The sequence below is a fragment of the Cibotium barometz genome, chromosome 4 (genome assembly GCF_041138505.1).
Source record: "Cibotium barometz isolate CiBa-2024 chromosome 4, ASM4113850v1, whole genome shotgun sequence".
NCBI classification, from domain to species: domain Eukaryota; kingdom Viridiplantae; phylum Streptophyta; class Polypodiopsida; order Cyatheales; family Cibotiaceae; genus Cibotium; species Cibotium barometz.
The window spans coordinates 31,251,724-31,268,360 of NC_141049.1; the positions used below are offsets into that span (position 1 = coordinate 31,251,724).

At 45.2% G+C, this 16,637-nt stretch overlaps 1 protein-coding gene across 14 annotated transcripts in view; it reads right to left on the reverse strand.

Moving 5' to 3' along the window:
- The window catches only part of LIG6 (DNA LIGASE 6), a 235,071-nt gene that overhangs the window by 74,612 nt on the left and 143,822 nt on the right, over nucleotides 1–16,637 (reverse strand). For 13 of the 14 annotated variants that reach the window (XR_015264265.1, XR_015264262.1, XR_015264267.1 and 10 more), the window contains 3 exons: nucleotides 16,300–16,347; nucleotides 3,208–3,305; nucleotides 1,285–1,350 (listed from right to left, as the gene is read on the reverse strand). Coding sequence is in view for 7 of the 14 variants with exons in the window: in XM_086787878.1 (XP_086644004.1) it covers nucleotides 1,285–1,350; nucleotides 3,208–3,305; nucleotides 16,300–16,347 (212 nt within the window). In the remaining 7 variants the exon portion in view is untranslated. The remainder of the gene's footprint in view (nucleotides 1–1,284; nucleotides 1,351–3,207; nucleotides 3,306–16,299; nucleotides 16,348–16,637) is intronic. The other variant, XM_086787861.1, reaches the window with a different exon arrangement.

Below are 16,637 nucleotides of genomic sequence, written 5' to 3' on the forward strand. Positions count from 1 at the left end.
TGGAGATCCGAAACTTGTCCCCCTTGGCCCCTGGATAAGGACCCCTGGATTTGGGTTGTTTGGAAGATAGTGTTCAGGATGTTGCTGGGACGTTTTTTTTTGTGATGTGGTGGGAATGATGCAGAGCGCCAGTTTGGGACCATGGATCAGGTCAGGGAGATGAGACGACAGGTGCCGGTTAATGGTTTTGGCAAGGATTTTGTATGCATTTCCCAAGAGGGTGATGGGGCACCACTATCGAATCTCCAAACAGTCACCACCCTCATTTGGAATCAAGTGAACCAACCCCTTAGAGAGTTTCTCTGGCAGCAGGAATCTCCTCAACAACAACCGGGAGCGCCACGTCGTCCATCTCCACGTCAAGAACTAAATGCTCATAATGGTTGCCAATGGGCACCGTCACCTTGGGGAGGCCACCTGCATCACGATCTGGTGCTGTGCCACCTAGCGCGATGGACTGTGTACCAAACGACTACTGCCCTCCTCCTACAAAGCCCGGGAGGATGGGCCACAGAGGTCGGCTGGTCAAGAACCTCAGCCCTAGACTCATGCCTTGAATTCCCTGGTCTTGTGCCTGCGGCGGCCTCAGGCAGGGGTCAAGGGGCGTCCTCTGTGGGCTTGACGTCGAGGGCAGGACAGAGCAAGGTGGCCCATCTGCCTACAAACACTGGCCGAGGAGACTGGTGTACTCTACCCGCTGAAGAATCGGGTCACCCTGGTGGCTCGGGAGTGCAATAATGTGCATAAGATCCTCGAGGGAAGATATGCAGACTCTGACAGGATGCCCGCTGTCCTGGCCCCACCAATTACGCAGTCGTCTGCAGGGACCCCAAAACTTGCCCTGCCAATTGTCTAATTGATCAAATCAGTGGATGATACTGCTTCCGGAGACCAGGGAAGTAAACCGTCATAGAGAAGCTGGATACACCTGCCAGGGGGTCGAATGCCAGGTTGACACCATGGTGCCATCTTGGGAAGAATGCCTAAGCACTGTGGATCGCGACACGCAATAGGGGGCGCAAGGAAGTGCTAGGTAAAGGGGGACTGCAGGTGCGCAGGGTGGAAGTGGGAGCTCCAGCTCGCTACTAGAAAGTGTGACTTCCAGTCAACAGTTCTCTTTACTTCATTACATCTTTCATAAGTGGCAATTAATAGCATCAAAAAGAGTTACTCACATTCAATGGAAATGAGATTCTCTAAATTGATCCGAATAAATAATAAAATTAAAGAATAATCTGTTTTCTGTTGACTTGATCATGTATTTGAGTAAAGTGGAGCATTTACTTGTATTCACAAGTAAAGGCTTTGCCATGAAAACGCTTGAAGACCTCAGCAATTCCATTTGTGATTCTGCAAGCCATGTCTGCAAATCATTAGTATATCTGGTTGCTTTTTCTAGCAAAAAACTTTCCTTGACACAAACATGTCTGCAATACATCCTTTCCTTGACACAAACATGTCTGCAATACATCTGCAGTTCCTAGAAAGCGACCTAATTTGCAAAACCTAGGAATAAGAGGGTCTTTACAATATGCCACACATATTTTGCTTCACTAGGTGCTTTGATAAGGGCCTAATATTTCATTCTATCTGCTTACTTGCAACCTTTAGGAGAGCCACAAAAGTGAACCCAGAGGCACACAGCATGCTGGAATACAATACAGGGGTAGAGGTATTTGCATCAAATCTCATAACACAGGGTCATGCATGCTTGGGTGCAGAACTTTTCTGAATGAAAGCTTAGTAGCTTTAGAGTTTCAAATTTGGAAATCATAATTCTGAACCATTGGGATAGTGGTTAATGCCCTACTAAAGATACGTACTGGGATCGAAGTTAGTGAGGTAGGATTTATAATTACACGCCTTTCAGACCATACCAGCTTTGACTAAGCAGTGCAGAGTGACCAACGCATGCAGTTAATGCTTCACTTGTCTACCCACTATGAAGCCCATTCATAGAATCACCATGTTAAAAGTGCACGCATGCTTTGTTTTGGAGGAGGTTGAGGAGTTACAGTAGAGGCATGAAGGTTACACTCTTCTTCCAGCTCATGGCCCATGCTGGATTGCCTAGGAGATCAGTGGCGGGTCCACCACCAGAAAGATTAGAGACAAACTGTGTCCTGTATACTATTCATAAAGCAGTCCATACTACAAACTGGTATAGATTCCTAATTCACCTTCCGACACAAGTGCCTTGAAAGTAAACTTAGATTGGAGATCATTGAAGCTTGGTAGATTTGGAAAACTAGATATATATTGAGCACTCAGACATATCCTGTACAGATTCTTTCCTCCTACCTAGTTTGGTATAGCCCTCATCCTCCAAGGAGAAGCTATGGAAAAAGGCAGTAATATTTTAAAAACTAAGGCAAAACACCACAGTCATGTACAAGAACTAGGGTAGCAAGCAAGTATAGGCACAAAACAGCACCAAGGCAGTGAGGGCAGATGAAAATGGGTAGTTAGGGAAAAATACAATCGCAGTGTGGGCAATCAAGAGCAAAACGGCAACAGCATGGGAAAACCAGGAGCAGCAAGCAGCATGGGAAAAAAAAATGGACTAGGATTTTGGGCAAGGAGGCGATCAGCAAGCACAAGTAGTTCAAACTGTGACCTGAGACATTAAGTGCTACCACGCTGTACATCGATCACTTGTGGAAAAACCCCAACCTTGCCATTGCAGCCTCTAGTCTAACCTGTCATATCAACAACTACACCTGGCACATGCAGGTGCATTACACATCACAGGTATCATTTGATCACAAGAGTGAACCTACTCATCATCTGGATGTACCCACACTGTGACGATTTTTTGGAGCTGAATTGTGCTAGTGCATGCCTGATCTATGCATACAAGAAGAACTGTCTACCTCTTGATCCTAGAGTTGGATGCATATGCCCCTGAAGTTGGATGTATATGCCCTTGAGGTTGGATGTATATGCCCTACTGAACCCTTCTACTAGAAGTTTTCAAATACATCCTGTAAGAAACACCATGCATACTCTCTGCTTGTGTGCTCATTAAGTTTTGTCCACACATTATAGATATATACTTTGGTATTGTGGTAAGTAGCACTCTAGCACACTTACATTGATCCTGTAGGCCAGGCTACAAATTCTAGGGTGTCATGCTCACTACAAAACTCCCCACACAATAACACCAATCACAAAATATCAATAGTTAACAAAGAACTTGGCACATACTTCGCCAGCATTGGTTTCACTGGTATTCCAGGAGAGACTGTGACATTGCTCAGTACTGTCTTTAATCCATCCTGCAGCAAGGCTGGCACAAGAATATTCTGCTTGCACAAGGTATTCCAAACATTACAGATTTGAGAAGCTTTAATGCCTATACAGCATATAACAATGTGAACCATAACAAGGAACATTATGGAGCACCTCAAAATCACTTTACAAGCATATCAATATGGAAAACAATTCCAATGCATGCAACAGTTCAATACAACCGTAAAAACCTTTTGTACAGCTCCATGGTCAGTCAATATAGATCGTCCTATTACCAAGCATACATCTGTTTATCTTCATAACTTTTCTTAAGGGTTCAAGACCCAGTTTGTGACAAACCCCTTAGTAGCCACAAGCAAAAAAGAATCTAAAGCCTTTCTACACACAACCATAGTCACAAGAAACGTTTCGTTTGTTACGTCGTTTCAACACGTTTCGTTTTGCTATATGGATGAAACGGAGAGGTTTTGAAGTGACACTTGTAGATTCAAATTGGGAAATAGTGAAAAATTAAGAAAAACGTATGAAATTTTAACAATTAGGTGTGAAATTAGATGTGAGTTAAGGTTGAAAGCATGAAATTGGGCTTTATGAATTGGGAAAATGTGAGCAATTGAAAAAAGTGTAACAAATTCCAACAATTGGGTGTGAAACTAGGTGCAATTGAGGTTGAAGTTTGAAATTGGAATTTATGAATTGGAAGAGAAAGTGAAAATTTGAAGAGCTAGTGGAACACTAGTAGGAAATTTGCACAATTGAGTGTAAAACTAGATGAAATAAACCAAGAAGTCACCTTCTGTGTGATGACTGTAGTGCAAGTCCGGGGAGCTGAAGAAGATGAGTTGGCCAAACAACTCGCAGATTATTTGAGGATGGGCTGGATCCGTCCAAGTAAATCACCTTGGGATGCACCTGTGTTACTTGGAAGAAAGAAGGACAACACTTGGAGAATGTGTGTAGATTACAAGAGATTGAACAAGCTAACAATCAAGAACCGTTATCCTCTCCCTAGATCAAATGACCTGATTGACCGATTAGCCGGAGGGAAGTATTTCACAAAGACAGATTTACGTACTGGCTATCACCAGATACGTATTCATGAAAGGCATGTCGAAAGAACCGCCTTTCGGACTAGGTATGGTCATTTTACGAGTTTCCCGTATTACCTTTTGTAGGCCATGTGGATTGTGTATGATATGGTTGGTCCTTCTTCCTAGTTGTTACCTCTATCCAAGGTGCACAATGCTCCAACCACTTTCCAGCAAATGATGAACGATCTTTTTCGTGAACATTTGGGAAAATTCGTAGTTGTGTTCGTGGATGATATTTTAGTTTATAATCGTACTCTTGAGGATCACGTTAGACACCTCACGATTGTCTTAACTATTTTAAGACAAAATCGACTGTATGCTAAATTAAGTATATGTGAGTTTTTTATGACAGAAATCATTTACTTGGGACACAAGATCACTAGAGACGCATTGAGCATTGACTATGACCGAGTTCAGAAGGTTCTAGCCTAGCCTATACCGCAGACAGTGAAACAACTTCGTTCTTTTCTCGGTTTTGTTGTTTTTCTTCGAAAATCTGTGCAGGAGTACTCTCAGCTCACACTACCGATGACCGACTTGTTGAAAGGTCATAGACGTAAGTCGAATCAACCTATCACTTGAAATAACAATCTAGATATGGCCTTCAGACCTTTGAAAGATAACGTTAAGAAAGCACCTATCTTAGCACTACCCGACCCTAGTAGGCCTTATGTTCTTGAGACTGATGCCAGTGAGACTGCAATCGGGGCTGCTCTATTCCAAGATGGTAGACCTATTGCTTTCGAGAGTAGAAAGCTAGAGGACACTCAATCTCGTTGGCCAACCCTTGAGAAGGAACTTTATGTTGTCATTCACGCTCTCAAGGTTTGGAGACATTATTTATATAGCTCCAAAATTGTGGTATTGACTGATAATCAGTCAATCAAGTATGTGTGTGATGCAGATGATTTGAGAGGAAGGAAAGCTCGATGGGCTGAGTTAATGCAAGATTTTGATTTTGAGATTCGTTATCGAAAGGGGTCCATGAATAGTGTCGCAGATGCGCTTAGTCGGATTAGAGAGGTGAATACTTTGTCGTTCACCGAGATTTCTACTAACTTATTTCAGTCATTGAGAGGGCTTTGCAGGACTGATAGTTATTTTGGTCCATATTGGCATAAGATCCAGGACGGGAGCTCATTGATTGACCAAGACTCAGTGATTAATGAGCCTACCATTCAAGATGTGGGAGGCCAGTGGATGATTCGGAATGGTTTACTATTCCGTAATGACAAAATTTGTGTACCACAGATCTCGGACATTAGGTCCAAGATTCTCGGACATTAGGTCCAAGATTCTTAAGGAGTGTCACCACGCCCCTTCTACTAGACACCCTGGGGTACACAGGACATTACCTTTAGTGAAACACACTTTTTATTGGCCAAAGATGAAAGGATATGTAGAAGATTATGTTCTCAAGTGTCAAGTTTGTCAAGCAAATAAAGCTGAACGCTTTAGACAGGCTGGAATGTTGCATCCTGTGCAAATCCCGGGTAATAAATGGGAAAGTATTTCCATGGATTTTATTATTGGATTGCCAAGAACACGTCAAGGCCACGATTCTATTTGGGTTGTGGTGGATCGCTTGACAAAAATGGCTAGATTTTTACCCCCATGGAAGACCATTACCGCTACGCAATTAGCAAGGCAGTTTATCGAGCAATTCTTTAGATTGTACGGATTACCGCAGGACATAGTGAGTGATAGGGACTCTAAGTTTACAAGTGACTTTTGGAGGCTTGTTTTTGAGAAGTTGGAAACAACTTTGAAATTGAGTTCCTCAAATCATCCTCAATCTGATGGCCAGACCGAAGAGTTAATCAGATTTTGGAGGATATGCTTCGAGCATGTCTCCAAAAGACAGAGTTCATGGGAGGATTATCTTCCTTGCTAAAATCAGTCCATGTTCCCTCTCGCGTAAGAGGCGAAGCCTGATGGTTTTGCACTCTTCATCATCATACCATCCATTCTAGGGTTGGGATCCCATTGGCAAACTTGTTGTGGAGCATGTGGTGTAGAGGAAGCTGGTGGCACCATGAAGGGAAACCCAGATAAAAGAGGAAATCTGTGCCTTCCCATAAGAGTGCCACAATCTCTGCCAAAATGTCCTTTGAATGTCAATCGAAATGCCGTAAGACTCCCAATGGGGTCTAAGTGTAGGGACACTCTCTCCCAAGATAAGATGTCTCGCACTCCGCACCATATAACTGAAAAAAGGCATGCTTTTCAAAGGATTACAAGCATCCTTCCACTCCCACTCACCGGGGTCCCAAGGCAAATGTCTGATAAGGCAGCCACTATACAACCAAAGGCTCACACTCTCTGTGATCATCCCGGTGTGTGGGGGGGGAGGGGGGGGGGTCAACAAAGACGTGCTTCCCTAACCTGCCAACAACTCTGACTGGACGAATCTAGGGGCCCTCAATAAGGTCCTGCACATCACATCTATCTAGCTGCCATCCATCCTGTACAGAAAAAAAGATCGGTACATCATCCTCCCTAGACAAGGAGATCCCCATAACCTGAAGAGAAACACATGTCCCAGAGAAAACCCAAACCAAGAATAAAGACGATTTTCAAAAAAGGATCCAGTAATGCAGTGGTTGGGAATGGCTGCATCAATCTGTGCAATCCTCTGGCTAGAACCTCTCAAATACTGCGTGATATCCAATCTCTGCACCTCGGTAAGGCTCTGAAACCTCTTCCAAGCCAGCACTGTGGGGCATAGAGTCTCCCAGCCAGCCCAGAGAATATGCATAGCTGCCCCAAGAGGCCTACCATGCACATCTAAGATCAAAACATTCCACAGAATGGGCTGCCGGTTAGCTTCCTCCACTGAAGAGAAAGGGGCATCCAAGGAAGAACACATAGCATCTGTAATGAGCTTGGGCATGCATTCCCAGACTTTCTGTCGTGCCACATCTCTCGGAGGAGAGGGCAACTCTGCAGTCAACAAAGACCGTACAAATCTGAAGCAATACCCCTTACCTTGTCAGGCTCAATCTAAACCTCACCTTGTGAATCCTGCACCCGTGGGTCCTTACCCCCCTTTTGATACTTGGCAATGTATGATTTGCATGATAGAATGTATGTTTTTTACATTGATCCATAGGTGTCAAGTTTATTTATATATGTAAGTTGCATATCTGGCATTTTTTACCTCCCCTTGCCCACCCTGCGGGTTGTCAAACCTAGCAACTTATGATTTGTATGATAGAATGGATGTTCTTTACATTGATCCATACCTGTCAAGTTTATTTATGCATGAGTGTTTTTCTGTCACCAATTTGGTTCTCTCACCAGTCTTGAACAGTGTTTCACACACTGTCTGGAACCAAGGTGCGAACGGGGATTTTCCACAGAAGAAAGCTGGATAATTTACTAGCAAAGTTTGGCCCAAAAGATGGCTTCTAGCCTCACAGAATCCCTGCTATGGGAAGGCCTGTGTGCTGAAAAAAACTTTGTTGCATCTGCCACCCATATGAGTCCAAAAAGCCTCATTCGCATGAAACGCGAACTCCGCCCTCCTCTCCATGGCCAACTGTAGCTTTGCTCTATCTGTGATCAAGAGGTCTGTAACCCAAGACGCATGTGGATGCTTTTCATGTTCCCTCTGAAGAGCAGCAATCCTACGCCTAATAGCTCTCTCCTTGTCTAGAGCCTCCTTCTTGGACAAGGCAGCGCTATGATAATGATGGCTGGTCCTCTCAAGAGCCAGCGCAATATTATGAGGAGGATCATGACCATCACAAGATCTCCATATCTCTCTGATCTCAAGGAAGATGTCAGCATCTAGATAAAGAGATCAGGGATACGGACACGGGGAAAGGCCGAGCGAGCCCCAGGCTCCTTGAGACACAAAACGACGGGGCAATGATCGGATTTGGTGGTGCCAGGCATAATAGCAATGGTGCCTCCTCTGTCCAGGGACCAATCATCCACATAAAATCTGTCCAGACGTGCAAAGACACTCTACCCCGATCCTACGGTTATGCCAAGAGAAAGATAAGGAATTTGGCCTTCTCTGGAAGTCATCCTCAGTCCAGCAATCCCTGCCAAAGAAAGAAAGCGTGAACCTCTCCCATGAGGCTCGCTCCAAAGGGTGTAAACCCCCTTTGCGTCCACCCTTCTTGTCAGCAGGTTGCTCAACCATATTGAAGTCTCCTCCCACTATCCAATGATCAACCCGGGGAATGCCATCTGTAATGGTGTCCCAAAAGGCCACCCTTTTACCTCTCACGTTAGGTGCATAAATATTGAAGATTCCCAATTTCTGACCGTCATGCATGATCAAGATCCACTGCGCTCTAGCAGGGATGATAACACCGTGCCCAATAACATGAGGCATAACAGATGCTCCCACTGAAATGCAAACACCCCCTCTAGTCCCAACAGCCGAGGACCAGAAGGTGTGGCCAAAACGCATCTTACCAGTTTTGCCACACTGAGATCTATCCAATTTGTGTTCCTGCAACAAAAGTATATCCATAGACCCTCCTATAACAGCAGGGTGAAGCTGGTCCTTCAGAAGGCGCTTCCTACCACCACGGGTGAGAAGCCCTCCAAGGCCCTGAACATTCCATGAGACGATTCTCCTGGAAGGGAAGAGGGTTTGACCCTCGATCTAAGAAGAAGACGGTCAGCCTGAGGACACCTCTCATAATGCTAGAGGACGGGATAATCCACGGGGCAAAGTCCACTGACATGCCCTTGTCCGGGGCCTTGCACAGTACCTGCATATGTACGAGAAACCTATGCGCCCTGCGAAGCATCAAGGGCAATGGCATCATGCTTCAAATCCGACAATACATGATCCCCACTGCGCTGAGCATCCTGCATATCGCCCCTCCAAGTAGAGAGGACTCAACAAAATCATCCTGATGTGATATATCATCTCCCTGCAAGGAAGCATGAGCTGATACATACCTCTGCCCAAAAACATCATCTATCTAAGTGCAAGATCCGAGGTCTTCCCATCAATCGCACGAGGGGGGCAGGCGTGAGAGACAGCTCGCCACACCTGCTGGCAGACTGTAGGACGAGAAGCATCCAAGGGAGGTGGCGCCTGAGAAGCACGCTTGTGAGGCCTCTTGCGACCCCGGGCCCGAGGGCAATCTCGAGCAAAGTGACCCTGTTGGTGACAAACCCGGCACTAATAGGGTTTACCTGTAATCTCCATACGTTGCTTCAAAAGACCACTAGGGCTCGGAAGCAAAACATAGTCCTCAAAAAGCTCACAGTCACGCGCAAGAACCATGACCCTGGGGACAGCATCCGCGGAGGTAGTAACCACCTGGGTAGAAGATGTCGGCAAAGTGTGGAGGGGGGGCACTTGCAGAACCAGCCCAAAGGCGGACCCGATGGCCTCTAGCATAGGCCAATATGCACGAGGAAGACCTGGGATCTGAGAGTAATCGGGAAACGGTTCCCGGTCTTCCTCAACAGGGTCAAAATAGCTGGAGTAGGGAAGAAAAAAAACCTTCCTCAAACCCAATGGCAAAGGGCTGCCCTTCAAAACCTCTGAGGCTGCATCCTTGGAATCAAAATCCACCCGGAAGAAACCTCTTCCAAACAACCTGACATCTTGAAAGTGTGGAGTGAGGTCGGAAGGCAAAGCCACTAGAACCCAATCCCGAGCCTGGAGACAGGAAGCGAGATCCAAAGATTCTGGCAATGAGGGTCATTTTGGAGTCTTTCTCGATTTCGGCGAAGAGGAACGCAAGCTCGTCTTCGGAAAAAACAATGGTTCGCCCGGCCGAGGGAGAATGATTAGCCATGATGCTAATCGAAAAAGAAGGCTGGATAAGCAGCAACCCGAACCAAGGGGAAGAGGCAGGCAAGGAGACGAAAGAAAAGAAGGGAGGGAGTGAAAAAAAGAAAAAAGAAAAAAGAGAGAAGAGAAAAAAGAAAAAAAAAAGGAGAAGTTGGACACACATGCGAAGGGAAGAGCTGCGCAGAGGGATGAGGCGCAAGAATGAAGGGGAGGAAGAGGCACGGGCGACCAGCTAACGAGGAATGATGGGAGGCGGAGGAGATGTTCACTGCGCAGAGGGATGAGGTGGAGGAATGATGGCGGGCAAAGGCAGGGGCAAAAGGACAAAAGGGAGGCGGAGGAAGGAATGGGCAATGCAGGCACAAAGGCAGAGAAGGATAGAGGGAGGCGGAGGAAGGAAGGGGCACAGAGGCGACACAGGCACAGGGCGCAGGAAGGGTTCGGGGAGCTTACACGGTCATTCGCTCAAAATCGTAACTTTTGATCTCCTTCAATCTTCAATGATCTTGTTCATGGTCCGCTTACTGGATTTTGAAGGTGGTATCCTGGTACTTGGCACAAGCTAGATAGAATGTATGTTATGCACGATGATTTATTTTGGCTTGAGATCTTGAAAGTGGTTGTAGAGAGGCAGCATGTTCTTTCGGATCATTTCCCAATGGTCTTGGACATAATGCATCAGCCTATGGATTTTTATAAAACTTTGCTTGGGAGGTTGCCTTTGCGCTTCAATCACAACTTTCTTGATCATGAGGTCTTTCATGGATACATGCTGCAATTGATTGATAATTTTTAGCTATGTTTTATACAGTAGGGAATGTCAGCTTGGGATTGCTTTTTGTCTAATGTTCAACGGCTTGCTCGTCAGTGTGGTATTCATCAGACCTTGAAAAGGAGGCAAGAGCTGACACTGCTACAATCTTTAATCGGGCCTTGCAATCTCAGGCGGCTATATCATCGGGGAATGATACAGTGGATACTGTTGTTACTTGGCTCTCTTGTAGAGTTGCTGAATGTCAAGAGGCAAATTATATGAGGGCTAAGTTATCTACCCCGTTGGAGGCCCTGAAGGATAATAATTGCCAGACACATAAATTTTATGCTCAATTGCATCCCTCTTATTCTAGAAAGAATATTGTGAGGCTTGAAAATTCATTGGGAGAGATGATTTAAGAGCCTCATAGCATCATTGAATTGTGTGTTCACTTTTACCAAGAGATTTTGGGCACTCCTGAGGTGTTATCTAATGACGTTCATCAAGTACCCGCTAGTATTCTAGCATTGGTGCAGCATCAAGTATCTTTGGACTCGGCCAATATTTTAGATGCTGATATTACAGCGCAGGAGGTTGGCTTTGTGCTTGCTCATTTGTCCAAAGACAAGAGCCCAGGTTGGGATGGCATTACTAATGAATTGTTTTCCAAGTATGCGGATCAGTTTTGAAGAGTCCATTGACATCCATTTGTCAAGAGATCTGGCAATCTGGAGCTATGCTTGATTCTTGGAAAGTGGGGGTGATTCGGTTGTTGCCAAAGGTACCTTCTCCCTTTTCTTTAAAACATTGGAGGCCTATCTCTTTGATGGGTTGTATGTATAAGGTTTTCTCAAAGTCTTGGCAAACAGATTGCACAAGTTTCTACCGGACTTGATACACCCGGCTCAGTATGGGTTTATAAAGGGACGCAATATCTTGCATAATATCCTTAATGTTCAAACAGGCATTCATTATGCAAGGAAAGCAAAATTCGAAACGGTAGTTTTGAAACAGGACATGTGGTCATGGTTGCATCCTCAACAGCACATTCTTGGGCCGGACTGGATAGAATGTATGTGTCACAACATGATCTTTTCTTGCCTGAAATCATCGCTATGACCGTGGAGAGAAAACATGTGCTCTCAGATCACTTCCCTTTGGTTTTGGAATTGTTGCACCATCATGTGGATGCTTATAGGAGAATGTTGGGAAAGCTACCGTTGTGTTTTAATCAATCCTTTTTGGATCATGAAGTTTTTCATGGGTTTATGTTGCAGGTGGTGCAACACTTTGTGGACAGGGTCAGGGAAGATGGAATGGGGGCTTGGTAGGTGTTTTGTGGTAATTTGCAAAAGCTTGCACGTCAATATGGAATTGCCAATGCTTCAGCGCAGCGTGCTTATTTGTAGGAGGTGCAAAAGCTTGCACGTCAATATGGAATTGCCAATGCTTCAGCGCAGCGTGCTTATTTGTAGGAGGTGCATGCTCTCTTGAATGCCTTGCAATAATTGGCTGTCTGGCCAGAGAAGTGACGAGCTTGATGGTGCGATCTCTTGGTTGGGTCATGAGGTGCAAGCTATTCAAGACAGGCAGTATGTGAAATTCAAGCTCTTGGCAAGGCTTGATGCTTTGCTGGATGATAATTGCCAAACCATAAGTTTTATGCGCGCTTGCAGTAGAAATATGCAAGGGAGAATATTGTGCGTTTACAAGATCGGCAAGCGGTTATTATTACTGACCGGTCGACATTTGTATGGACAACTGCAGGGACCTTTTGGGACCCCCGTAGGTGGATTCGGCTAAGGTTATGGCAGCCCGGGACTTGTTGTTTCAGCAAGTTAGGAATCAGGTCTCTCTCATCCCCAACCAGCCTCTTGGGACCATCCATAACCCAGTGTGGCGAAAGAGCATGAGAAGGATGAACACATACAATGAAACCCCCCAGTAAAAAACCCAGCCTCGAGATGCGCAAGTGAGTAAGCTCTTCCCAAAGGGCACGACGAGCCCTTACATTATTGGGAGCATATATCCCCACCAACCACAACTCCTCATCTTCAAAGACAATTTCCACAACTACAAAGCGACCATGTACACCCTACATCACCAAAGATGGCTAAAACTTGGAACAAATTGCAAACATCACACCTGATTGCGTAACTGCATGCCCACTACAAAACACATGAAATCTTTGTACACATAAGATTGGTCCGCCAACCTATGCAGTTTATGCTCCACAGCATGAAGCACATCCCAATTCTGTGAAAACACAGTGTGCCAGAACATGAAATGCTTTTGTTGGGAGCACACTCCCTTCACATTCCACTGTACAATTTTCATGAAAGCAAGTCAGGCTTTGAGGGGTCCATTTGGAGTCCCCCTTTTGTCAAAACACTGCCACCCAACTATTGTCTATCCATAAGTGCATAAACGGCATTCAACATCTTTGCACCCATTTCGGCTGCCATCCGAGATGAAGAGGGATCTTGCATCTGGCGAGCAGGAGTCAAAGGGTAATTCCCATGCCAGTGAGAGATCATTCCCCCTTTCGCAGCAAAAGCCGACGACGGCGAGGTCCTCAAAGACATGTGTAGTGCTGCTTTGTGGATTTCCGCAAAGCCTTTGACTCTGTCCCTCGATCTCGTCTGATAGGACACTTGCAGGAGCTCCAGTTCTCACATGAGATGATATGGGGTGTGATGGCACTATATGAGGCAGTACTCGACAGAGTACATGCACCCAGTGGGACCTCGAGAGATATATGAAGCACTATTGGGGTTAGGCAGGGCTGCCCACTCTCACCTACACTCTTTGTCCTATACATAAATGAGATCGCAGTATTTGTGGACACCATTTGCTCAGACAGAAGTGCCCATATTGTTATATCCTGACGACATTGTCTTGATCTCAAATTCAGGTGAGGGTTTACAAAAACACTTAAATGCATTGGACAGATTTTGCAAGGAGAGACCTTACGGTCAATTTGGGCAAAACCAAGGTTATGGTCTTCAACACATCTTACGTGATCACCTCACAATTTTGTTTCATATACAGAGATGCCCCAGTGGAGATTGTGCAAAAGTATGTGTATCTAGCAATCACTTTTACAGGCCCTTTATTTTGCATGACCACAACTGCCACTGACCGACTTGCGAGGGGCCACGCCTCCCTAGCCCATATGGAGAGACAATGTTTCCAGGCACATTTCCAAGAACCCCTCACTAATTGTTGGCTCTTTGATACTCTAGTACAACCAGCGGCTATGTATGGTGCAGCCCTTTGGGGAACAGGTCTAGGGAAGGATCACTGGAGGAGCATAGAGAGGCTACAAGTGATAATGTTGTCACGCATGATCAAGAGTAAGCCATTTGTACCACATGACATTCTACATGCAGAGTTTGGGGTGGCCCCACTAGTTACAGATGCCCTTTTTCAGACTATCACTTATATTCAGCATGTATACATGCTTGACAGAGATTGCCTCCCATGACTAGCACTAGAGTCCTCTATGCAATTATACGACAAGAGGGAGAGGGAGCGATTGAGACGAGCTGGAGTGCCCTCCTCCTCAGCGACACGTCCACCACCATTACCGACACATGCATGGTACTCTAAGGTAGTCGAGTGGCTTCATGCACATGGCGTACAGATGGACCGTCTCCCCCCGTTTCAGTATAGCCTCGATTCCCCATATCTTGATCTCTCACGTCACGAGATCAACCGGATCATCCGGTTAGATCTACTCAGGCTACACATACACCAGACATGGGTGTCTCCGTCAAAGATTGGTAAGAAGTGTGATTCTACAGAGATCACTTCTTGAGACTCTCCAAGGATGGATTCTTTGAGATCCCGGGATACATACAGATACACATGTCACATGTCATGCATATCACGATCGGCCAGCTCATGGTATCCTCCCACCGCCTCAAAGTAGAGACTGGCAGAGTTGAGGATATCCCACATGAGGAGAGGACATGCACAGTATGCATCACAGGAGCAGTAGAGAATGAGGCCCATTATATGCTCAATTGCCCGGCTTACTATGAATACGGGGGAGATTCCATTGCCTCTTCCGAGAGGGATTCCGACCACTCACACGGGTGATACAGTTGAGGATCAGATGTGCTTGGGCATGTACTTGATGGAGCTCAAACGACACAAGGATGTAGTGTTGAGGCAGCATGCTGAGAGACAGCCCCGGCTCCAACAGGACACCTCACAGAGAGCCATCACAAATTTCTTTGTGGTACATACATCCACATCGGAATCTACTGCCCACAATAGTTCCTCTACTACGACATCAGAGCCCACCACCCGTACCCACGTTCCAACTCCACGCCTCAGAGGAGTTCTTAGTAAGAGAGCTCGATCCATTCTGCGAGCCAGATGTCCCCGACCCAAAGTATCAGGACCCTCCACCACATAGAGACAAATTCGTGAGGTTCTCCGCCAACATGTCACGCTCGCATCACAGAGGCCTGACATTCACTCCACCATCAGATCGGTTATGACCGAGGCGGGTATCGACATTAGCTGATCACAGCATATCTCACTCTACACAGGATCATCTGTTGATCACATGTACTATCAGTTGTTTTCATTTTACTTTTTCTTTCAGTTTTCCATGGCTCAGTATATTCATGGTACCATTGTATTACTTTTGGTCTCATAGGCCCTTGGGGTCTTCCGTATACATTAATATAACTTTCTCTCTTTCTCATTGGCACCGGTTGGAGCTAGATGCTTTATTGGATGTATTTTACCCCCCCCCCCTCCCTCCCACCCACCCCACAGTAGTTAACTAGAGCCCTATATGTGACTTATCTCCACATTATAGAGTACTTTGTACCTTTTTTTTTTCTTTTGTATCCATTTGATGTCCATTGAGACATGATGATGATGTACATGGGTTTTGTCTCATAGGCCGTTTTTTGGCCTTTAGAAGACGTTAATAAAATCTCTTTCTTTCTTTCTCTCTCCTTTTTCTAATAGTCTACTTTGAGCAAACCCCCTTTTTCAACTAATAGACGATTCATTTTATGGGGAAATAGAAAGGAGGGAGCAGTATTACTCCAATGTGATCTAGAACCAAGCTCATATTAGGGGTTCCATGCCCTTTTAACCTAATGATGGTCTCACTGCATGAGCAAGTAAACTGGTCTATAGTGGTCAGACATTGACACCGAAACAAACTGCTAGGGGGATCCTCCCTTTTCATCATGAATTTGGGAGTGTAAAAGGTTAAGTCCTAGTTAACCCCTCTTTAATCACTTTTCCATCTTGTTAAAACATGCTCGTCTTTCCACCTATCTCATTTTCAGAACAACAACCACTGAAGTCATGCAGACACACGATATTTTAGTTTTGAAAAGCAAACCATGAGCATTTTGCATTGACAAACCAAATCAAATGGATAAGGATGATCTAACCAAGTTTGGCATGAAGTTGTAAGCCTCCACAATAGCAGTCGATGCACTCTGTAACATAAAAATACATTGGATTACACACAAAAAATTACATTCCTTACCAGAGTGATGCAAGTCTTCAAAGAAAGATGTTCAAAATCAGTCTTAAGTCAACAGTGCATTTTTTTAGTGAGCATTCTCCAATTAAAATGGCCTGCTTTTTCTCTGTCAAATTTGCAGCATGGCATAGATTCAAAGTATTTCTTTAATTAAACTGCCAACATGACAGAATGTTGGCGACATAGCTTTATACCTGTTTACCAGCATGGCAAGAACACCTTTCGGAATTCCAGCAAGGCATG